The sequence below is a fragment of the Patagioenas fasciata genome, chromosome 1 (assembly GCF_037038585.1).
Source record: "Patagioenas fasciata isolate bPatFas1 chromosome 1, bPatFas1.hap1, whole genome shotgun sequence".
Classification (NCBI taxonomy): Eukaryota; Metazoa; Chordata; class Aves; order Columbiformes; family Columbidae; genus Patagioenas; species Patagioenas fasciata.
This window is the reverse complement of record NC_092520.1, coordinates 29,238,317-29,262,298: the sequence shown is the minus strand read 5'-3', so window position 1 is coordinate 29,262,298 and position 23,982 is coordinate 29,238,317. Positions and strand designations below refer to the sequence as shown.

Sequence of the window (23,982 nt, the reverse complement as noted above, 5' to 3'; positions counted from 1 at the left end):
ACATCTCAAGCACGCGTGTCAGGTAAGTCAAGATCATTGCCAAGTCTGATCCAGCAAGTTATACCACAAACATACAAGGAGCCACAAAGATTTTCCTCTGTCAGTTGGTACATGCATTTTGTTTTGAACGATCCAGTTCTGCTTTCAGATGCTCCTTGTTGGGTGTGCATTTTTCCAAGAATGTGTTTCATGAGCCAGAATGCTTCTAGCTAACAAAACATATTGGGCTGGCAGGAAATTATAGGATTTTTATCTGTGCATGTGTTCTCCTGAGAAGCTGCAAAGAATTAATCAAGGGGGCACGTTTTATCTCCCACGACTGGAAGATTTGTGTGAGGGCACGAAGGCTTACCTTTTGTTCTTTTATGAATATTAGATGTAGCTACAATAAAAAATCCTCTCTTTTCCAATGTGGATAATATTTGCAGGCCAGATTTTTTCTCAGAACAGATTTTTTTTAAACAAAAATGCAAATGTCATCATGTAATGAGGTCACCATCACTCAGCTGCTGTGCAACAAAGGTGGGTTTGATATGACATTCTTACCAGTTTGCTTGTCCGCCAACAAATGCTCCGTTAAGTCAACTGAATGTACACCACGGGATAGCACAACTGGGAGTTTGTGATCTGTAACTGCCAGAAGAGACTTTGATTTCGGATATCAGTTTCTATGTATCAATGGAGGACAGTTTGTGTAGTGTGTGTAATTTACCCAAGCATAAGTTGCCTTACCAAAGCTAGATAGGGGACCAAACTGCAGGTGTAAGAAAAGAAATGTCTGGTACATGGTGTTTGCTGTTGATTTTCTTACCTCAGTTCCTTATTATGTTGGGGTTTGTTTTATTTTTTTTCTGCAGAAATAGACAACAAAACAACTGTTATCACCATGCAGCTGGTAAAAATGTTCCCAAAACACTCACTTGGTGCACTACAGACAGGACTACAGTTTAGCCTGCAGAGCAAGGAGTGTGGTCTATGGAATGCCACCTGCTGTCTACAAAACCTGAGGTAATAATGACATTGTACTTTCAAATGCTTGGAGGTACATGTTCTTTTTGAAGGCAAAGACAAAAAGCTTTCCAGTATTCATGTGAATCTGTTCCTCAAAAGGCTAGGTAGGGATAAAACTCGAGTGAATTAATAAGTTGACTGGGGTCAAAGAAATGACTGGAGCTAGTATTTCCCTTCTCTGTGACAAACGAGGAGTGATAGAGCAGAACATAATGGGAATGCCTTCTTAAATACAGACAAAATGGAATACCCCTTGCTATGGGTGTCATCACAGGCAAATGAGGGTGAGAAAAGGAATATTTTTGTGATGGAGAATAAGAAAATATAAAAATACGTTGAAAAAAAATAATAATAGAAGGAGAGGGAGGAAGAGAGGAAGGTAGGAAGGAATAACACAGGGCTTACTTCAGTTTGATGCCCAGAGGACACAGGAGCAAGAAAGATTATGAAGTCAGGGAGGTGAAAGATCATATAACAAATGCCCCAAATTAGTTGTATTTTCTTATATTGTAATAGGTTAAAAGAAGTTGACAATGCTACTGTTGCACACAGTTTGTAGGCGCCGATGCTTTCCGATGCAGCGAAGAAGAGCATCTGCAGGGAGCTGGCTACAGTATCTTGCTGCTCAGCTACCCCATCCCTGTGAAAGCGAGAACGGACCTTTTTGTTGTAGCCCCTATAGAAGTTCAAATGGCTGGAACTCAGCTCTACCAGGCTCTCCCCTGCACACACCAGAAATCCATCACTACCTATGTTCTTTGCCATCAAATTATTCATCAGCTTTCTCCAGCATTTTAATGTCATTTTGTGCTGTGGTTGGGCTAGAAAATCCAGCTGGTAAGCAGGAGCACAGGAAAATGTTCTGTGTTTTCAAGTCAGTTAGAACTGGGGTTTTTTGATGGTTGCTTTTCCAATAGGTTAATATTGTATATACTTTTCACCAGACCAAATCAGCCCATTCCTTGAGCTAACAATTTTTTGAAAGCTCAGAGTTGACCCCCTTCTGCAAATTAAGGTATGACTCCATGAGTGATTTGTCCAAAGTCACCCTGACAGCAACCTATAGTCATGTAGTGAAATCTGTCTGTGTCCCTTGAAGCTCCAGAAGAATGTACAGTTCCAAAGTTTTCGCTTAGCTTCTGCTAGCTCACCGGAGGATTTATTGTCATGCCTGACAGTCAGCAGTAGTGGGTATAATATATGTGATGCTGAATCAGCCATCTGTTTGAGGGGCTGTAAAACCCCTGTTTGTTATAACTCACTGAAAAGATAACACTAGCAGTACAGCATGCACCTCAATGCATACCAAACCCATGAAATCTTTCTGTTCATCTCCTGTTATTAAAAAAAAAAAAAAAAAAAAAAAAAAAGCAACCATTGATTCAAGCAACTGTGTCAGCAAAACTAATAGGATTTGGTATGAATATATTTGGCTCTAGAATTCTACAGAATACAGGAGTTCCCTAAAGAAGTGGTCATATAAACTACATGGTCACATCCCCAGCAAGGTCAATAGCATCAGTCATGGTGCTGCCACTCACTACTGTGAGGGCCCAAATTTCACCTAAAAAAGAAGAAACACTTAGGTGGTGGAGCCAGGAGAACTAGTATCTGCTTGTGTCTGAGTAGCTGCATCACCTTAGTAAGCCTGTGTCTCTGTGGCTGAGGTATAAGGCTTGTCTTCCTTTGCATATGCCAGCTGGAGTGCCAATGACATATGTAATAGAGGAGATTATTGTAAGCATGATAACAATATAGCAACAGAGGGGAATATTTTTGCCAAAAGTAGAAGTAGGACATGAATAACACATGATATCATGCTAACGGTGTATGCCAGACCTGCTATCCTTCCTCTTCAAGCAATGACAGCCTATGTCCTGCTGGCAAGAAATCTCTGAAATGTGCTCTGTTTTACAGATGCAATAAAAGTAACTTGGACAACTGAACAAAAATTACAACTATTTGCCATCAGTCAAAGAAACTTTACCCTTCACCATGTCCTGATCTCAGCTGAGATCACTATCGAAGAAAATCTAGATAACGATACCTAAATTACTGGGCACTGCCTTCACATCCATCGATCAACACAAGGCAATCTATGGGACCATGACATGGCCATGACATGGATCATTAAAAGTCAAAGGTACATCTGAAAAATCATGGGAATGATGGCATTAGAAAAAGTGCCTTTTGAGTAAGTACATCAGCAGCACAAGTTTTAACACAGACCGTAACTGCTGCTAACTTGGCCGAGTTCCTTTTTTCAGCAGCTCCTCCAACTGCTGTATTTTAGTCCAGACTTGTGGGTCAAATATCCAAGTCTTACAGATCTCAGTTGAACCTCTTAGTTTTTTCTTCCCTTCACTTTTCTGGTCTGCTCCCTGTGAACAAACTGTTCATTGCAATCCCTTGATGGAAATCCAGATCACAACCTCAGTCCTCCATAGCTAGTGATGAACTGTGGCAGAGTAGTATGACTGACTTCTCTCAGCTCCAGCTCATTTCTTTACCGTAGTCACTATTCAAAGTACAGTCCTTAGTAACCGCTATACTGGATCTGGTACCTATTCCTTGGGATGCAGTTGCATAAGATGATAGATTTCTTACCTTGCTAACCCAGGAAATCCTGCACAAATGTTCATATTGGCAGAGGAGGGACAAGAGTATATGACCAAGGGACAGAGTATATGGGCAGGGACACCTACAGGATAGAACTTCCTTTTTAAATTATGGCTAACAATTTTTTCAGGCAAAAGTCAATCTAGAACCATGAGGGAACAAGGAACTCTTGAGGGGACAAGCAGTGGTGTGGCATGGGGGCAAAAGTTAGGCAACTTCACCACAAAAGCCATCATCTTGTGAAATTGCACCTTAGCGGTAGTACTAGTGCAAGTTACATAAAAATATTGATAAACATGGCAATTTTTATAGTAGCATTACACCATCAACCTAATTTTACAGGTAAGAGTGTCGTAAACAAGTTTTCTTAGTGCTCATAATGATTTTGTTTGGGTGGATTTCATGGAACTTTATTGCTATAACAGGAAAAACAAAAGTTTCCAACATGCCAGGAGAAGTTACACTCTCTGACTTCTGTCAGGAGGGTAAAAAAGTAACTTCTCAGCAACTTCAGTATGGAGCTACCTGGTATATTTGGATTTGATTCCCTCCATAAAGTTGACTCAGAAATGTCCTCCAGGCTTGCCTCAACCATTCATCTTTGTGTGTCAGCTTATTCAGCCCTTCCAAAGCCTTGGCAGGATGCCATCACCCTCAGAGATGCTGGAGAGCTGCAGTGGATAAAAATAACTTATTACTTAACACCTGACACTGGTCGTGGTCACCACAGATGAGTTGCAAACAATTTCTCTGCAGAGATCTGCTCACCTCCATAAGAAAAATGTTAAAGCCTACAGTTTCTTGCTAAAATTCTGGGGACAGACTTTTTAGTAGGGCCTGTTGCAACAGGACAATGAGTAATGGTTTTAAACTACAAGATGGGAGATTCAGGCTAGACACGAGGAAGAAACTTTTTACAATGAGGGTGGTGAAACACTGGCACAGGTTGCCCGGAGAGGTGGTTGGATGCTGCATCCCTGGAGACATTCAAGGCCATACTGGATGGGCCTCTGAGCAACCTGATGTCATGGAAGCTGTCACTGCTCATTGCAAGGGGTTGGACTAGGTGAGCTTCAAAGGTCCCTTCCCACCCAAACTATTCTATGATTCTATGATGATCCTATGATTCTATGAAAATTCTCTGCCATCCCTTTCAGGTGGTCATTACTGCCTTTCTGGCATTCTTACAGCGCTGGCATTCCCATGACTGATGCACTGGGTGCAAACAGCTGTGTCCCTGGGTGTATGGGAATATAGTGGAAGATTTGGCGAGGAGGTTAGTTAAATGTGAATACACTCAAGTGACTTGCACCTGTCTGTAGAAAAACCACATACATCACACCAATTGTTTTACTGACCTTGTGTGCTTGATGAGTAGAACCTCTGTGTTAGATAACATAGGCCTGTGAGCAACTCTAGGCACCTTATCACTATGTCTGAGATTCCTGCTTTGTTGTGAGAAAGAGCGGGAGGCTGCGACTGCCTGAAGCCTTGAAATGCAGGCGAGCTCAGCAGGCCCAGTGATGTTCCAGCAGGGGTGAACTGACCAATGCCTGCATCCCTGCTTGTGTCATCTCTGCCTGGGAGCTTAGGTGTGACTTCAGAGATCCCCAGGTAGAGAGGTAACTAAAATAAAACTTGCTCTTTGCAATGCATTCATGGCCTCTGGCTCTTCTTGCGATGTGCCTGCGTATGTGTACACACTGGGGGATGGCAAAGATTGTAAGAAGCAATGTTGTTTCTAAACTTCAGTGTTCCCGGTGCATATTTATCCCATGGCAATCTGAAATAGTGAGGCTGGAGTGACTCCGGGCTGCCCTGCCAAGAATGGGCAGAGTGGTGTAACTTACCCTGTCCCCGTCCCCACTGGGTGGCTGCAGGACAGCAGGCAGGAGCTCAGTGATGGGCTGTGTGCTTTGAAATACTGAGACAAAACAGCTCAGCCTTGCCACCCTGCCTGGGTGATGCAACTGTCAGATGGCTGGATGGTACCAATGTCACTCTGTGATTACACTGGAAGGAAAAAAGTGTTGTGCATTTTGCTGCTCAGATGAGGGTTTTGCCAACACAGGAGTTCTGTGTCAGCATCTACTGCAGCCGAGTAGGTTGGTTGGGCTGGTGTACAGCAAGGCATCAACAGCTTTGTTAAGCACTCACATTCCCTGGCGGGAACTCAAGGAGCACTTCCAGCAACCTCCAATTACAGTATTAATTACAAGAGACTATCAGGTTCCCCAGAACAGGCCCCAAGCTTCCTTTTGCATGCAAACTAGCAACAACTGTCTTGTCCATGCAGGTAGACCTCTCTTCAGAATATCATCAACCTGTTTATACATCACCCATCACTATCAACTTCCCTTAAACAATGACACCTTAAAACAATGACGCCTTAAAACATTGTTCTACATGCACAGCACATTCCTTTCAAAAAGGAAACGTCATGTTGAGCAAACTGCCAATCTGGAGGTTTTGAAAGGATATTTTAATTTTGATAATTAGTGGCTTATTTCAACTTCTGTCTCATACATGGCCTTTTATGTGACAAAGCCCAGAGTCCTAATAATATAGGCACATTAACACCTTAAAGAGAAGCATCAGGTTCCTTAACCCGATTGCAGATTGCAGTATCAACTGGCAGAAATTAGCAGATTGTCTTCAAGCAATATTTGTGCCTCACTGCAGAAAGCTTATGGCAAGAAATGTCCATGCTGGGATGGAGCTAGGGTTTCCTTTTACTCGTCAAAAAGCAGATTATTTTGTTGCTTTACTGGTGATGTGATTGCTGATCCACTGCTGATTTAGGGAATGCTGAATATTAAGTGGCCCAAATCTCTTCTCACTCTCTTCAACTTGGATGCCTGAAGACTTGAAGACAAAATTAAATACTTATGGTGGGATACATCTCACCGGTCTTCTACCATCCTTAAGTCAGAGGTGAAGTCCATAGATAACCATCCTATAATATCAGGAGTGAAAGAAAGGCACTTTCAGAAGGCAATTCCTGTTAAGATTCCTACCCGGTCTTCTCCACTGGCTGCATAGAACACTTGTGTGATGGACCATTGACTAGACAATTTTTTTTACCCCTGTTCGTCTGACTGTGGCTTTTGACTTCTCTGCAGATAATACTAAGAGAATGCACCACCTTCAGTGCTGCAGAAATGAAATACTCTGTTTGAATGTTGCTATAAGCCCAGGCTCTCCTTATACTTGTAGGTAAGAGGGTAAAAACCCCCAGGATGTTGGGCTTTACAATTAAATACATAAACTGTCTTATTTTCACAGTAAAATGATCCACTTGGTGCCTGTAGGCATGCGACATATCATCCAGAGGCATTTCATTTTGGGTGAATTATCATGGACTTGCCAGTTGCAAAGGCAGAACTGCCCAAGGGCTAGTTCAATTTTTGCACCTGAAACAGAAAAAAACTTTTATATTTTCATTCATAAATCAATGGTGCAGTCTAGTTCATACCTGCTTCTTCTGTTTTGTCTTCTCCTGTGCCTCCTTTCTTTATTCATTCTGTCTACCCCATCTCCATCTTCCCATGCAAATCCATCTCTCAGAGATATGTGTTTCACTCTATGAGAGATATGCCTACTTGGGATGCATTACTCAACTTCTCAGATATCAATATTAATCCAATTTTCTTTCAGCATGATGAGATTTGGACACAATTTCTATTATCAGTAGCGGAGATATTATGCCAGCACACCACCATGGGGATATCTGCTTCTGAATGATTCATTTAAATGAATAGTTGTTTTACTAGAGACTTGAATGTGAGCAGGAATACGTGTGTTGAGCTCCATTCTCCAAAGCACTGGGCACTGGCCTGAAGATGTGCTTAAGTGCTTGGTGACTTGTGGCCAGAGTTTCTGTATTTTATAAGGCTGAGCCAAAGTTCCTTTCTTTTTTTCAGTCACTGAAGTTAACAGAAGCAGCATTCATGGATGGGTATTGCACTGTAAATTAACTTCAGCTGAAGAAACAAGGTGGTTGCAAAGAAAGAGTAAAGACAACTCTCACTGCACCTATCAGAGAGGAAGGAAGTGTTGCCTTCCTGAATTTGGAGAAAGAGAGTAAGAATTAATTCCTTCCTCATCACTGCCTCAGCCCCATTAGGCCTTATTTTCCTCCAGATGGTTAAAGGCCCAAGTGATGGGCAGTTCTTTAATATTCACCACAGAGTCCTCTAATTAGATAAACGTGGAAGTGGCTTAGCAAATATCTGCCTTCTCTAAGGACAGCTTGTGGTGTATATTTGAGTGAAGGATTTTATTTTATTTTATTTTTAGAAAAAAAGAGTCCTCAGTTTAACGGGTAATTTCCCTGGAAAATGGTAAACTACAAATTAAATAGCAAAAAGCAATTAATTATTGAAATTATAATATCCTTGTAAAGGTTAAGAGGTAATATAAATGAAGTTCCCGTGAGCACATTAATGGAATTACTATCTTCCCCCTTATAAGTGGCAGCTGTAACGACCTTGCTAATTAGCTTTTTCATCAGGAAAGGAATATTGAAATATGGAGTTAGATTGCAGAAGAATGATCTATAACTAGGTTATTTTGCTACAACACAATATATAGAGAGAACCCTTTTACATGCAGTTAAGAGCTCTTCTTACACCTTTTGGTGGGAACAGGAAACTATGCATTTGAATGACATGGGAAGAACAACTTGTAACTTGGAAGGATAACATAGGCCAAAGCCAAAGATTAACATAGAAACAGAGACCAAGATAGACCTCTCTTCAGCTTGCTGCAGCTTCCCTGTGAGCACAAGGCATGGCCAGAACATGATGAACCTGCTGTGGCTGAATAGGTGCCTGTCGTCCCTCCCCATGCCCAGTACCAGGCAGGTAACCTGCGCTCTGCAGTGATGCAGAATGAATCTGGATCTCAGGTGCTCCTTGTGCAGTACTTTTAATACGTGGAGGTATAGTTATATATGTATAGCACATAAATGCATACACATACGGGTACATGAATGCTATGTATGTGGCAGATTTTCTATTCAAAAGTATTTTAGAAAGATTTACAAAAACGAGCTTGGTTCTTCCTCTGCTGAGAACATCCCCAATGTTTCAGAAGCTGACACACTGAAAAGAGGGTACTTTTTGGGTTTCAGCTCACAGATTTGGTGATATATTTTTTTTTCTGTGAATGTAGCCATGTGAGATTTCAGAGGTGCCAGCTTCCCAAAGTGCCTGAGATCTGTATGAACCTCAGGGTATGATGGGGAGGAAATGAACTTCCGCTTGTAAAATGAATTGCCCTTTGTCCCCAAGAAGAGGATTTTCAGCTTTCCTTTCTAAAACCCTGAGGAATCATTAGCCTCATCCTCGGGAATGTGATCTAATATGGTGACCTAGATGCAAATGATCACTAGAGCTCAGGGGGAGAGGCAGCTCAGCTCCAGTTCTGCAGCAAAAGGCCTGGGGGGAGGAAGACAACGGTGCCTTGCATCCCATTCACAGACACACAGTTTATGCAACCTGTGCCACTGAAGTCACCGTTGCATGTTCTTCAAATGCACCTCATGAACCTGAAGATAGTGGCACAGCATGGTTACAAGTCACACAGATTTTGTGGAGAACAGAAACACAGGATGACTATGAGTCAGCACTGTGTCCTTGTGGCCAGGAAGGCCAATGGCATCCTGGGGTGTATTAGAAGGGGGTTGGGTAGTAGGTAAAGAGATGTTCTCCTTCCCCTCTACTCTGCCCTGGTGAGACCACATCTGGAATATTGTGTCCAGTTCTGGGCCCCTCAGTTCAAGAAGGACAGGGAACTGCTGGAGAGAGTCCAGCGCAGGGCAACAAAGATGATCAAGGGAGTGGAGCATCTCCCTTATGAGGAAAGGCTGAGGGAGCTGGGTCTCTTTAGTTTGGAGAAGAGAAGATTGAGGGGTGACCTCATTTATATTTACAAATATATAAAGGGTGAGTGTCACGAGGATGGAGCCAGGCTCTTCTCGGTGACAACCAACAATAAGACAAGGGGTAATGGGTACCAACTGGAACACAGGAGTGTTGGAACGATAAAGGACTCAGCACTCCGATTCAATGTGAATCACGCAAAAGCCATTTATTACAGAAACGTGTCTCCTTATATACGCAACTATTCTCTAATCACGAATCCACGCTCCAAGCATGGATTCGCTAAATGAGTATCACGGGCAGTCCACACGCTGGAGCCCCACCGATGATAGGTCCGACGACTCACGCCATGCTGAGGCCCTGTTGATGAAGAAACGCCCCTCTTTCTCACAGCAGATTCTGTTCTCAGCTTCTCGAAGTGGCCTTGAGATTCCTTTGGGCCTGACTAATTCAACAACATATCTCCTTCTAACGAAACCCCTTCACACAGGAGGTTCCACTTAAATATGAGAAGAAACTTCTTCTCAGTGAGGGTGACAGAGCACTGGAACAGGCTGCCCAGGGAGTTTGTGGAGTCTCCTTCTCTGGAGACATTCAAAACCCACCTGGACACCTTCCTGTGTAACCTCATCTGGGTGTTCCTGCTCCGACAGGGGGATTGGACTAGATGATCTTTCAAGGTCCCTTCCAACCCCTAACATTCTGTGATTCTGTGAAATACGCTGTGGTCTCTGCCCTCACTTTCCATGCACACGCTCTTCTCCATCCACAGCCCGCATCCCACGCTGTTCTCCATCCACAGCCCGCATCAAACCCTTCGCGGGGGCAAGGACTAAGCCAGGGCCGTCTCCACAGTACCCTGGGCCGTGTGAAGCCTCCCTGTGCTCGCAGCCCGGCCTGTCCCCGCTCCCGGTCGCCCAGCGAGTGTCACTGTCGAGCAGCGCAGCGCAGGCTCCGCCGCCGGGGCTGCCCCGGCACCAGCGCCGTCCTGGCCGGGCCGTTGCAATGGGACTCGCAGCTGAAAGCAGATGCCGAATTGCGGCTTTACATGGAAAAGAAAAACCTTCTTGCGGTTGCATGCGGCATTAAACATCTCCAAACATGCATGTCACAAAGTGCAGGAGAACACTGTGGCGACACCTGTGCTTTGTACATTCCCTGCATCTTTACCGGGATCTAGGAATGATGGAAAGAATTTCCCCTGGTAAATAAGAAGCTATGATTAAATTATTGGTATTGGGTCTATACGGACAGAAAACAAACTGCTGGGAGCTGAGCATTTCTTACTGGGATATTGCTCCATCATCATCCAGACATTCCTTATTTTTCTAAGTCTGCTTTGGAACCATGGAAATTTAGGATTGAAATAATCTACATGTGTTTCCTAAACTTGTGCGGGACTAAGTAAATTAATTCCCTGTCGAAGGAGGACAATGGGTCTGGGACCTGTCATCCCAGACCTCTGTCACCTTGGCGGTGTTTGCGAGGGCAGAGCAGGCATTCATTCCTTCCTTCAGCCGCGCGGCTGGTGCAGAACAAACCTCTCTGGCCTCTCCCACAGCCACCAGGCTTGTCAGCAACAGGACACAAAAGAGATAATCAGTAGCTTGATTTGCTGTAGCTACTATTTTAGAGCCTTGCAAAATGTGGACCACCTGGTGGCCTTTATGTAATAGATGATAAGTAATAACTTTATAAAGATGAAACAACATAAGGAGGGTTTACGGTAAATAAAAAGGATGCTTCCCTTTTTTTATTTTTCATTGACATGTTATTTGTATGTGCCCAGAAATTAAAAGACAGATGTTAGCAACAATAGCATTATATCCAGAATCCTTCAAAAATATGTTAAGTTCTGCTCATGAAAAATGAGTAATAGCAATGTGTAAAATCTGCCACCGTGAGAACCACCATAAAAATAAATACTAATCATAATACAATATCGGAGTGTGACTGGAGAGAGATTGTTTTGTTTAGAGCTAAGTTTTTAGGCTAGGATTTGGTTCAGATATGATAGTTCAAAATCTGCGGAATCTAGTTCCACCCACATTTGAAAATGTGCAATGTGTTTTACCTGGAAGAGACACCATACAGATATATTAGGTTCTAGTGACTTGAATTTCCTTTCTTACCTTCCTCTGAGGAATCTGCAGGTGTTAGACTTGGGGTTCTCTTTTTTATGCTTGTTCAGTTGATTTTTTTTTCTCGCTGCTTTGGATTGCACACATTTTCAGGCAAATCTATTAATTATCGGATGATTTCCCTAACACTACTTGTCTGTTTGGTTTTTAGCGACTGTATTTGAATAATTGGGTTGACTTTCTGTTGCTCCCAGTACATAGCCTCAAGTCTATTGTTGTGCCTACACCTTTCTTTTTCATTTAAAATCAAGTATAGACATGACCTGAAGATCCAGTTTTGTAAGATGCTCGGAACCATGCTGGCGTGATCACTCTCCTGCAGACCACACAAAAGAAAACCAGATGGTGGCCTGCAAGATAAAAACATCTTGTTTCTTTTTCTTGTCAAAGGCTGAAGAATGAGATGGAGGTTCACTGGCTGCTTCATTTTCCTCAGGGTTCAGGAACATATGTGCTCCCCTATGGCATCTTATATGACAGTGGTTTGTCTCACAGGATATGCTGTAATGGAAGAATCTGTGGCTGAGCCTGTGATGTGTATATCAGCCAGAACTGATTTAGGTACAGCGACAGGATCTTCTCTCTTTATTCTGCTGTGCTGATTAGCTCCATCAAGTCTGTAGGGCCCCAGCTGTAACAGCAACTTAGTTAATGGACCAGGGAGAAGAGAAACAGTAAAATCTATAAGCATATTTTCCCATCTCCCTGCTAAGGTGGTTTTCTGACAGTGTATTTGTGGGCGTTTGATCCAGTCTGACTTCCAGTGGTTCCAGCAGTGGGGAATCCACAGCTCAGGTTCCCTCAACCAACTCTGAAGCTTTCTCAAAAGTGAATTCTCTCAAATTTCAAAACACTAGAACCAATTTTAAAACCAGCTGCTATTTCAGTATAGACAAGGCCCTGAGGACCAGGGCTTTTGTTATCGCTCTGCTCTGAGGAGATCTCTCTGCTTTAGTGGTTACAAGAGAGACTGTGGATCCTGAAGCACCATATAATAACTCCCATTTTCTTTCAGACAAGTTAGACATGGACTGAAATGTTTCAGCTAACTTTCCCAGTAAAAATTCTGTAAGCACAATGTTCCCTGAAAGGGGCAGCAAATGTTGATACAGTTGAAGCATGTTAAGTTGTAAACATTAGAGAAAAATAGAATAAGAATTTGGATGTTAACTTATACAAACAATGTGTTTAATTTGTCTCTAATCAAAATGAAACTCCTTCTCTGACAGAAAATGGATTGTGAAACAAAGCTGATTTCCCTACAAGTGACTAAGTCATGCAACCAGCTTGTGGGGGCATTCAGAGACAGTTGGCAAGATAAGATGCTTCAGGAGAGATGCAGAATTCAGCACACAGTTTCCATGAGGGAATGCAGAATGGCAGCAGCTCAGGGAGTGAATGTAAAGGCCATATAAGGGAAGTAAATGAACTGCTGTAGAGATGCCATTAGTAAGGCAAACACTGACTTGGGGACCTTGGCATATACCATGGAAGATACAAATTACATGAATAAATGCATCCTTGTTTTCTTCTCCCTAGGTTTACAAAGCCAGTTTTAACTGAGGAACTGTTTACATGTGTGAAACAGAAGTTTTTCCACAGTCATTTTAATGCCAAGAACTTTCTACCTGTTTCTAATCCCAGTACTTGCCTAATTTTGACACCTTTATTACTGTTTCATTAAAACTGAGGCCCCTGGCTAAGGAAAGAACATTAGCCTGGGTCTTTAGACAATTGTGGATTTAGCAACAACACTCAATTATTCTCTCTCTTTACACCCAGAGCACAGTTCAAATGTCACAATGTTAGCTTAGTATCCCTGTCATTTCAGGTGTTGGTAAAATGAACAGCAGGAGGTAAAACACCTGACTGAGCCAAGTGAAGTCAGGAGAGCGGTAAAAGAAGCGTGTCTACTCTCATCGAGAAGTGCATAGCACTTGCAGATGTGGAGACTGGAGAGCTGGTGCACTCCCAGGTGCACTCTGCAGGCAGAGGCTTGGCACCAGCAGAAAGCTGGTTTGAGAGGAGGGTGCTGGGATGGCATGCTGCGGGGCAGGCTCCAGCTCTCAGCCTTGGGAAAGTCACACCAGCTCCCTTTGCGTGAGCCACCTCCTGAGCACATCCACATTCATGTTCTGGTGTGGATCAAGCTCATGCCTTTGGACTGAATTTCCAGATCATCCTCACTTACCACGTTTTGGTTTACCCAGCAGTGGTGAGGACACAAAGTGGATGCAGGTGGCACGAAAGCAGAAGACAGGTGCCAGAAGTGCACCTGATGCGTTCTGAGTGTTCATGAGGACCTCAGTCTACAGACCCAGGCTGGAATTGAGCTGAAAAAAACCCTGTGGAAATGTGTGAATGTCATTCAGGTCCTCAGCACCAACTAATCAGACCAGATTGGTCCACATTATTTGCTAATATAGATGTATACTAGTTGGATGTATCCCAGAGGTAGTCAGGGGGCCATGGCTGTTTTGGGGTTATGCCTTCATTGTCTGCCTTGTGAAGCACAGTATTGCATACCTTCTAGCACTCAGCCTATCTTTAACTGCCTTCTTTTATTTAAAACAGTTTTCCTTAAAGAATACACTTGAAATGCTAGGATGGAAAACTTGTTCTTCCAATCCATTTTTATCCCTTGAGAAAACACGCATTTTCAGTAGTGTTCTGATTTTAAGACTTTGCATTATGTGGAAAAAATTGAAAGTGTTATTTTAAAAAATCCAATAAAATGGCTTTGTAATTTAATTCTGAACATGATTGTTGTTACTATTAAATGGTGTAAACATGGGCTGAGTGCAATAAACCTCACTTCCATTTAGCATTAATAATATTAATGATCAGTACTTAAATCACCTGCTATGTTCCAGGACTGTAAAAGAAACACTACCAAAGAGATTTTGCGTGTCCGGTGCTGACATAATTTAAACCTGGCATAAAATCGTCTTCTGTCTGAAGGAATTTATTCAAGCTGCAGGGTGGAGAGGAAAAAGCAGAATAGAAAATTTCTCTCCCAGAGGGTCTGTGTGCACCATCTCTCCTTGCCCACAGAAGGCAACCCCTCCCCAAAACTTTCTCACTTGAGACACTCTGGGAAAGGGCTGGAGCTCCTGTCTCTCCGCTTGACCTAACCCAGCCGGGATGAGCTGCTTGGTACTCCGGTCACATTTACTCTCGCTGTAGACCGGCTCCCTAACTGTTACGATCAAAATGCTGGATCAGCAGCTCGCATACAGACACGCACACACAGACTTCTTATGGCACGCACAACATCAGATTAGCCCATATTTTCCCATGTAAGGGCTCCAGCCTTCCCCCTTTTCTTCTAACACTCCTTCCCCGCCGGCTTTTTCCTCCTTTTCTTTCCTCTCATCTCCTTTCCTGCCCTTTCTTCCCCGGCTCCAACGCCCCACACACCCCGCGGGCAGCCGCAGGGCTCCCCACCGCCCCCCGGACCGACCAGCCGCGGCAAGGCTCAGTGAACCGGCACTCACCGCTCCCGCCCACGGGAACCGAGACCCACTGTCCCAGCCCCGGGAGGGCTCGGGGAATCACGACCCACCCACTGCTCCGACCCCTTGGAACCGGGACCCCCGCCCCGGGAGGGCTCGGGGAGGCGCTCCCCTCCCCCCGTCCGCCGCCTCCCGGCCCCCCGGCCCCGACCGCGGCCCCGCAACTGCGCCGTCCGCGGCGAGTCCCGCCCGGGGAGGCGGCGGCGGGGGAAGGGGGAGGAGAGGCGGCGGAGTGCATTGCCTCCCGAGGAATCAAACGGGGAGAGAGAGGAACGTGCGGAGGAAGGAAGGGAAGGACGAGCCGGGCTGGGGAGGGTCTCTGTCCCGGTCCCGCCCGCCTCGGAGGGCCCGCGTCGCCTCCGCGCCGGGACCACGAGAAGAGTCGCTTGGGGCGGCCGCCACCCGCCGGCTCTGCGCCCATGTGCTCCCTGCAGTCACCGCGGGCATATCCCGCGCCCGGCGTATCCGTAAGTAGCCCTTCGCTTCCCCGGCAGTCTGCCCACACCCATCCCAGCACCTCCGAACCCATCCTGCTCCTCCCGGGCCCCCGCCCTCCTGCACTCCGTGCGCAGCTGTATCCCTTGACCCTCTTGGACCCCCTGCACTCCCTTCCTCTCTGGGACCCCTACCCTCCGGCACTCCCTGTACGCTGCATCCCCTACACGACTCCGGATCCCCCAGCCCTCAGAACCTACTTCCCCTCCCAGACCCTTACCCACCTTGCACGGCCACATACTCTGCCTCGGACGTTCTTCCCTTCCCGGATTCCCTTCCCCGCCTCGACACCCCCTGCCCGGCCGCGTCCCTTGTCCGTTCCACTGGACCCACCAGACTCCCTTCCCCTCGCGGATCCCCAGCCTTCTTATCCCCTTGCCTTCCCGCATCCTTTCCCTCCCGAATCTCTCTGCCACCACGGACCGCTTTTCTTTGCCGGTCTCCTTGTCCTCCCGGCTCTCCGTCCTCCTGGCCCTCCGGATCCCCTGCCCTCCCGGCCTCTGCTTCTCCAGTTCTTCCCTGACCGCATCTCCCTTTCTCTCTCGGACTCCCTACCCCTCTCAGCCTGCTCCTCCCGGACCCCCTGTCCTCCCAACCGCTGCCCCTCCTGGACCCCCTGCACCCCAGCCCGCCCCTCCCCGGTCCCCCTCGCAGTCTCCCGGCCCCGCGGGCGCGGCGCCCTCTCGCCCCGCAGCCTTCCCCTCGCATCACCCCGGCGAGTTTTGGTTCCTGGCCGCCGCCTTCCCTCCGGGGTGTCCGGATCTCTCTGCCGCCCCCTCCTACCCCCGGAGGGCAGGGAGCGGGGTTTCGGGGCCGGAGGGCGAGTTTGCCTCCCCGGTTGTGGGCTGGCAGTCTTCGGGGAGGCAAAGCTGCTGCCCCGTCGGAGTTGGCGGATTTGCAGGGTCTTGCCCCTGGGAACCTCCATGTTGTTCCCTATTTCCAGCCGTACCTCCTTCCCCGAATCTGGGAACGATCTTCCACAAGTGCTGTGACCCACTTTGCCTTAGACGTTTGGTGCCAAGCCAAGACACAGGCAAGATCCTTCTCCAGAAGATGCCTCTGGAGGGATGCGGGCACCCTGTGCCCCTCTCCTAAGTTTTTGTCCCCAGGGGTTTGGTGTTTTGCATGTTGAAAAGCATTTCTTGGATAGGCTACGAGTAGATAGGTATATACTTCTTGAGAAGCAGCATGGGCCTTTTTTAACATTGTGGAAGACACTTATTTTTCTTAGTGTTTTAAAAGTAAACAAAACTTCTGTGTAGTGCACATGCTTAATTTCACTTACAGACTCTTTCTCAACATCCCCTCCTTGTACTGAAGTAGTATTAATTTTACTGCCTGTACATAAATTGAATTCACTGATTAGTGTCTAATCATGCTTAGGGAAAAAAAAAAAAAAAGCCCCTGTAAATAGCTATCAGAATTAATTTGGCAGCAACTGTGAGAAATGATAATAAATTTACAAATGCAGTTGGAGTAATGATCCAACATGGATTTAACAAGAAATATACCCCCCAACCTCTGGAAAACAGCAGGCAGGTTTCTGTGACACTCAAAAGCACTTAGTTGTGCATTTAATGAGCTTAGAGGCTGGGAGTTGTCTGAGAAGGATGCAGAGGGGTTAAGGCTCCTGGATTTGAACAGGGAAGAGGCAAAGACAGAAAGGAGCTGGGCTGAGTGCGAGCAAGGATATTAAGAGAGACCCCTATGTTTTAATAATGTGCTGCTTTTGGTTGATTGGGGGTGAATCTGAAAGAAGTGGCAATGTCTTCACCTAACAGGAGCTCAGCTGGAGCTGGGATTGCTGGTGATTCTGGACATCAAGTGATAAAGGGCTCCTTGTACAAAGGGATGCCAATGACTTAAGGGAGTGCTGGAAAAAATGACACCTTGTAACATTTCTCTTGGGGGTGTGTTAATGAGGCTTACTTCTACCACAGGGGTCTGATCTTGAGAAGCCTGAGGCACTGCAAGCACTTTTACATTGAAACTACAGGGCCATGTATAACGTGAAGTAAATTCCCCAGGTGTAGCAGGGGGAAGACCTGACTAGATACGGATAAACGAGACCTTGCCTTTTTTCTCTATCAGTACGGGAAAGATCAAAATGTACGGTGGAGAAAAGTGCGTAGGCAAGTACACGGGGAACCCCTGAAGGTGGCTGCAGAGTGTTCCTGGATGTGCACAACAGCCTGTGCTGGCCAGGCTGCCTCCCGCTGCCCTCCCGCCATCCCTGGCAGCTGGGGTTGCTGGCAGTGGTTCTAGCGGCTGCTTGCAAGGATGGGACAGAAAAGTGAGATGTCCTCATGAAAAGTGTGGTAGAAAGGAAAAACACTCTGGCAGATAAACATTTTTTTCTAATATAAGCATTACTGAACTTATCATCTTCTCCTTTTTTTATGTGTTCTTATTTAATTAGGGACCTTTGTCTTCATGATGGGAGGAAACATTCCGCTGGCTGTTAGGATTCAAGCTTCTCCCCGCGTGAGGATTTGTCAAGGCTGAGAGACTCCGGATTATCCATAAACCTCCTCTAAAATACACAGCTGCTTTTCTATCTCCTCATCGTGAGGGGTCTTGGAGCAGATACAAAAATGGCCTCCAGCCTCACCTGTGCTGGCGTGGTCTGGGCCTTCCTCTCCTTCCTCTGTGCTGCTGCCTCCTGCGTGGGCTTCTTCATGCCCTACTGGCTTTTGGGGTCTCAGCTGGAGAAGTCGGTTTCGTTTGGCACTTTCCGAAGGTGTTCCTACCCAGTGCGGGATGAGAGTCGCCAGATGACCGTGATGGTGGAGCAGTGTGGCCGCTATGCCTCCTTCCAGGCCATCCCAAGTGCTGAGTGGAGGATCTGCACGGTGGTGACGGGCCTGGGCTGTGGGCTGCTCCTCTTGGTGGCCCTGACGGCACTCATGGGCTGCTGCGTGTCTGAGCTCATCTCCAGGACCGTGGGCAGGGTGGCAGGAGGCATCCAGTTCCTGGGGGGTAAGTGCTTGTGTGGGGAGGGGATGGGGGAATCTTCAGGCTGTAGGTTTACTTGTGTGGAGACACTCCTGGTACTTTGAGAAGTAGAGGGGGTATGTCAAACTTTCTGCTAGTGAGGGAGATCACTTGGCTTTCTTGATGATTGAGCTGGTTTTCTGGATGTCTTAATGTGCAGAGCCACCTGTGATCATTCTCTTGCATTTAGTCCCCGATCGATTGCTGTGCAACCTTTGGGAGCTCCATTCAAAGCTGACATCTGTGGGCCAGCATCTTTGCACCAGTTTTGTGGGCTGTAGTTTCCAGTGGAGCTCAGCTAGGATGGAGATACCTGGAGAAGCATGGGGGCTGCAGAACCCCATGGAGCACTGTGGTTTTGCAGAGGAGAGGCTGTGTTATGCGGAAACAACGTCTCTTCTTTCTCCTTCCTACTCCCATCACTAGCACAGTTCCCTCCACCTCTGCTCTCTGCAGCTGTGTGGATCTGGCAACAAGTCCATGGCCCAAGTTTGAAGTGAGGGTTATTTATCCCTGGTGGAGGTGGCCCACAATCTCCCAGGGGAAGCCCCGCTGCGCTGTCTGACCCGTGCTGTCCGCTGATGGTGCCGTGGGTTTGTTGAGTCTATGGGCTAGACAGCATGTGGGCTAATTACCTCCCATCCTTTTTTTAGCTTGTAATTGTATGGAGTATTTGTAACTGTGGAGTATTTGAAGGGTGTGAGACAATAAACAGGATCCTCAAGCGTGTTTTTTATAGGGCAGTTTTCCCAGTAAATCATCACTCTCTTGTCATCGGTGACATGTGGCTCAGTGGCACTCACTTTCGCCTGGTTCAAGCGCTCCACTGCCTGTGCATGCTTGGCCCTGTAAGGGGACATATTTCCCTGGGCTTTGGGTGCTGGGGCAGCGCAGGCACCAGTGTCTGAGGTCCCCTGCAGTGTCTGGTCCCAGCCAGGCATGCCAGCTCACGCTGCAGAGGAGCAGGCTGCAGTGGGACCCCCACCTCTCTCCCCTCCAAACAGAAACTTGCCTCGCAAGGACAGTCTGGATGCATCCCGAGTCTGCAGCCCTAAGGAAGCACAAGACAAAACCTCAAATGCTGTCCAGCTTGAGGTGGACAACTGAGGCAAGGAAAGGGCCCTGTGCCAACCCCCTAGACAGGCGATGCTGGTGTAGCTCCCTCCTGGCCACGGGGAGCCCTGGCTCCAGCTTTTTGAATAGTTTCTGCACTTCACAGCAAACCAACCCTGTCGTTTCACCCTCCCCTCAGCTTTGTGACCCACAGGCATTCATTCCTGTGTTTAATCTGGCTGACAATTTGAAAGTGCAGCAGCTGCTGGAGAGTTAACTCTGTTGGGAGCTGCTGCTTCTTGAAGCCTGCTCCGTTACACAGTTCCTGCCTGGCAGCCAGGAGGTGAAGGGGATTTTTGGTTCGGTGACACTCTGCAAGCCTGCTCGGTCTGGTTATTTTCACTTAGACCCATCACAGGCTTGTGCTTTAACCAGCCCGCTCTTCCCAACTGCTGGCTCTGCTCATCTGGTTTTAATTTGTGTTTGGCCCCTTTCTCGTGGCTGTGCTCCCCTGCCTGCCTGTGGAGCGGGGCTGCCCGTGCCTGTGTCTGCCTACAGCCACCCCAGCAAACGCAGCTGCTCCAGCAGTGGCAGGCTGGCTGGGGGACGCAGAAGGAACCCCACTTCCCTGTGACACTGGTGTGGGCTCGAGGTGTGCACCCTTCTCCGAGGCAGGATGGTAGCTCCCGTGCAAGGGAGTGAGAGGTCCCTTGAGACCACTCCTGGAGCTTGTCCCAGCTGACCAGGGAGCATCCCATCCCATGTGGAAGGGTGAGAGCAGGTAGTGCTTGTCCTCAGTAGGTGACAATTCAAAGAAATGTGAACTTGTGATATGTAGGTGACAATTCAAAGAAATGTGAACTTGTGATATGAAACGAAAATTGCCAACAACTTTGCTTACAGTTCAGAAATTAGTTACACAGCATGTCTAATTTTCCCCTCTACTGGCTTTTATGGTTGTCTCTCATTTCACTCAGTGCTACTGGAAGTGTGTAAGAAATGAACAAAGTGAAAACCCACCGTTTCTTAACCTGCTTAAAACCCAACCGTGGGGACATGAGGGAGAGACAAAGTGGTGAAAGCCAATAATTTAAATGAACTGAAGGGACATATTAGGGTAAAGATCAGATCCTTACCTCCTTAATCAGATCCTTCACTGCTATAAATCAATACAGTTTAATTGTTTAAATGACATGGCTACAGTTATTCAGATGTCTAACTTACGCACTATAATTATTAGGTTGTTTTATGTCAAGATAGCCACAAGCTGTTCACTTTATTTACTGACTGGGAATGCCAGCTCTTTGTTCCCTGTATTACAGTTGTAGGTTTTGTTATATGCCACAATGCGTGATTTGAATATGACTCAGTGGTAGTTCAGTGATTGCCATTTTAATAGGCCTCCACTTGGAGATCTAACCAAATAAAACCCTCTCAAGTCAGTGGGTTTTTATTTATTTATTTTTTAATAATTAATATTATTGGGTAAAGAACCCCTTCCTATCTTTACATGAAGAAAAAGCCCATTGAGTGATGCTATTAATTAATTCTCCATGTTAGGGTAAGGAGCTGGCTAGGTCATTTCACTGTCTTTTTGTCTGAACCATGTGCACTAACACCCTTCTGTGGCCCCTGCTCCAGTTGTGGAGAATTAGTTGTTGGAATAAACCATATTTCTCTTGAAGTTAGAAACCAGCATAAAGACATGGTCAGTGTAGCTAGTTTATGGCTTTAGTGGTGTTCCATTGGTCTAGGATGCAAGTAATTTTCTCAGCATGATTTAAAAACATGGACTTGATGAGGAACTGAGCCAGTTGACAATGGAGTATTATGGGAGGCTCAGGAGTGGGTGAGACGTACAGGCCCCTGAAGCTGTGGTGAGCCAAAGCACTAAGGTTGCTAAAACTAACTTACTGAAACACTGGAAGTGTTTTTACTGCTCTGAAGAGGTGGCAGAGAGATTTGCTTACTAGAGGTGGTAAGCAAACAGCCTCATCCTCTTCTTCTAGCAGTGCGAAGGAGGAGTAACTCCAAGTAGGTCAGTGGAATAACACCTGTATAAAAGTAGCGCAGCTTGCACTACCTGAACCGTGCCAAGGTTTTACAGCTGGGATTTCCCCAAGTTGTATGTGGCAACTCAGGAGTGAATTATTCATGAGTGCTTACACCATAAATCATCTCTTCTCATAAAAATTGAATGGCAGAACCTGCAAAAAACTGCAGATCCATGCAGTGTCAGAAGGGCTCTTTACATATGGGTTGATCTTATGTACTTAGTCTATATTTGCTGTTTCAGATAATCCTGGCTACAGAGCATACATGCATTTTAAGATGACTCTGAGATGGTACATATTGAGTTTCTGCTACTAGTGGGAAGACTGCAATGTAGACTTTTCCTCCCATTTACAGTTATGGGAACTGCTTCCTTTCCCATGCATGATCATGTGGCAGCTCTGTAGCCTTTTTAGCAATAGCTTACATGAAAAACAATGCTATTTTTAGCCTTTCCTAGGGCAGTTTGGTAGTGGGTGACAAGAAGTAGCCAACAGCCCAAGGCCAGCCATTTCTGCACTGTCTGTCAGTGGTCTGCAGTCCATGGCCAGCAAACTGCTGCTGCAGTGTCTCAGAACATGCTTCATGGATATTTCTGTCGGATGGCTTCGAAGAACTGACAACTGAGGTGAAAGTTATGCTGTCTGTAACCTCTTGAGGGCACAGTTATGTAGATGGATACAGCCTTCACTGATAACAGTAAGGGTAGTGCTTCCAGCTGGTTTTCTTTGACTGTTTGGAAGACTGAGGTATATATAATGTAGCTAGAACAGATTGCCAGAATTTATCTTTGACTGTAACGATTGAGGGCATGACAGCAGGAAGTGAAGTTTAACAAATCTATGGCAAATTTGGATCTGTAATTATTGATTTTCTTTCCATTGTGCCATGGCAAGTCAATTCCACTTAAATGGGGAGACTAGAAATTTGCAGATAGGCAGCTCAGATATGACATACTGATTTAGTGAATAGTTTCATTCTGTGAATGCAGAACAATGATTTTAAGAACATAGCAATAATTTTGAGAACATAATGAACTTAAAGGTTAGCCAGTTTTACGAGAGGCAGCGGATCAAAAGACACAAGTATTGCAAGGATGGTCAATTTAAAGAGCGTTATGCTGGCAAGGTGAAGCTTTTCATTAAAATGGGCAGTGTACAGGAATTATAGATGAAATCTTCACTAACTCAGAGCTCCCTTTGGCTGGGTAGGACCACTAAGCCAAGCTCAGAGGAATATGAGTCCAAGGGAGCACAGCATGAAGCAACCTGCTGACTTAGACATCTCTCTGAATCTGATGCTTTGGTCCTGATTCAAAGTGCTTTGTGAGAAGTCAACCCTCTCCATGGTTATGGGACAGCCATGTGGTTTGTGCTGCCATCTTTAGTTCTGACAGTGCATTGATTGTACTCAATAAATGCACAATATTGCTGCTCCCTTCAGTAAAGGAGCAAAATTTTCATCAATGCCTTCTCTTTCTCTCCTTATTTCTCTGTCTTGTTTTCCTTGTGTCTCATGGGAATGCTAAAACTCCCGAAACTATGGTCCTTGAATGGCTGGTTAGAAAATCTGGAGAACTCTTGAACTGGGGGGAGGCGTGTGTGTGTGATGAAAGGAGCATTTGATTATTTGATAAAAAAATCTCAGATCCTAACAACTTCTGATTTTGTCTCAGAAAAAAACAAAGCAAAGCAAAACAAAAAATTGTCCTTCTGGAAAAAAAAGGTCACAGCACCACACAAAATTTCTGCAGAATCCTTTGCTATGTGTCTGATGCCAATAGTGGCCATAATAGTTTCCATCACCTGTAGACTGGTCAGGACAAGTGTTTTCTGGGTGTGCAGGTCAGAAGTATGAGGAGTGTTCCATCAAGATGAGGAGAACATTGAGTGTAGGGTGATGGCTCTGTGTTGCCTATAAGGAAATCTCAGAGAAGCCTTTGAGATTTTGGGTTGGAGATCCATAAGGGAGACAGGTGCAAAGGAGATCTGCAAGTTGCCAGCATATTAATGGCTGATGCTGACTTTTCAGGTAAGATGATCAATGCCTAAATTGCAGGTGACAGAGAAGGAAAAAGCACTAAAGTCATAGCACTGTGGGACCATGAAGAGCTGTCCTTCAAAGAAAATGCTTGGGGAAACAGCTAAAGAAGTAAGAGGAGCTCTTGGAAGAGCTGTAGTCACTGAACCTAAGGGAAAGTCATGGTTCAGGACACAT

General features: G+C 45.8%; 1 protein-coding gene across 1 annotated transcript in view; it reads left to right on the top strand.

Annotated features, from left to right (window-relative positions):
* Positions 1 to 14,905: 14,905 nt before the first annotated feature.
* Positions 14,906 to 23,982, top strand: part of LHFPL6 (LHFPL tetraspan subfamily member 6) — a 145,509-nt gene continuing 136,432 nt past the window's right edge. Inside the window, exons 1-2 of the mRNA XM_065829267.2 lie at positions 14,906 to 15,638; positions 18,086 to 18,645. Coding sequence (XP_065685339.1) covers positions 18,261 to 18,645 — 385 coding nt within the window. The 5' untranslated portion in view covers positions 14,906 to 15,638; positions 18,086 to 18,260. The remainder of the gene's footprint in view (positions 15,639 to 18,085; positions 18,646 to 23,982) is intronic.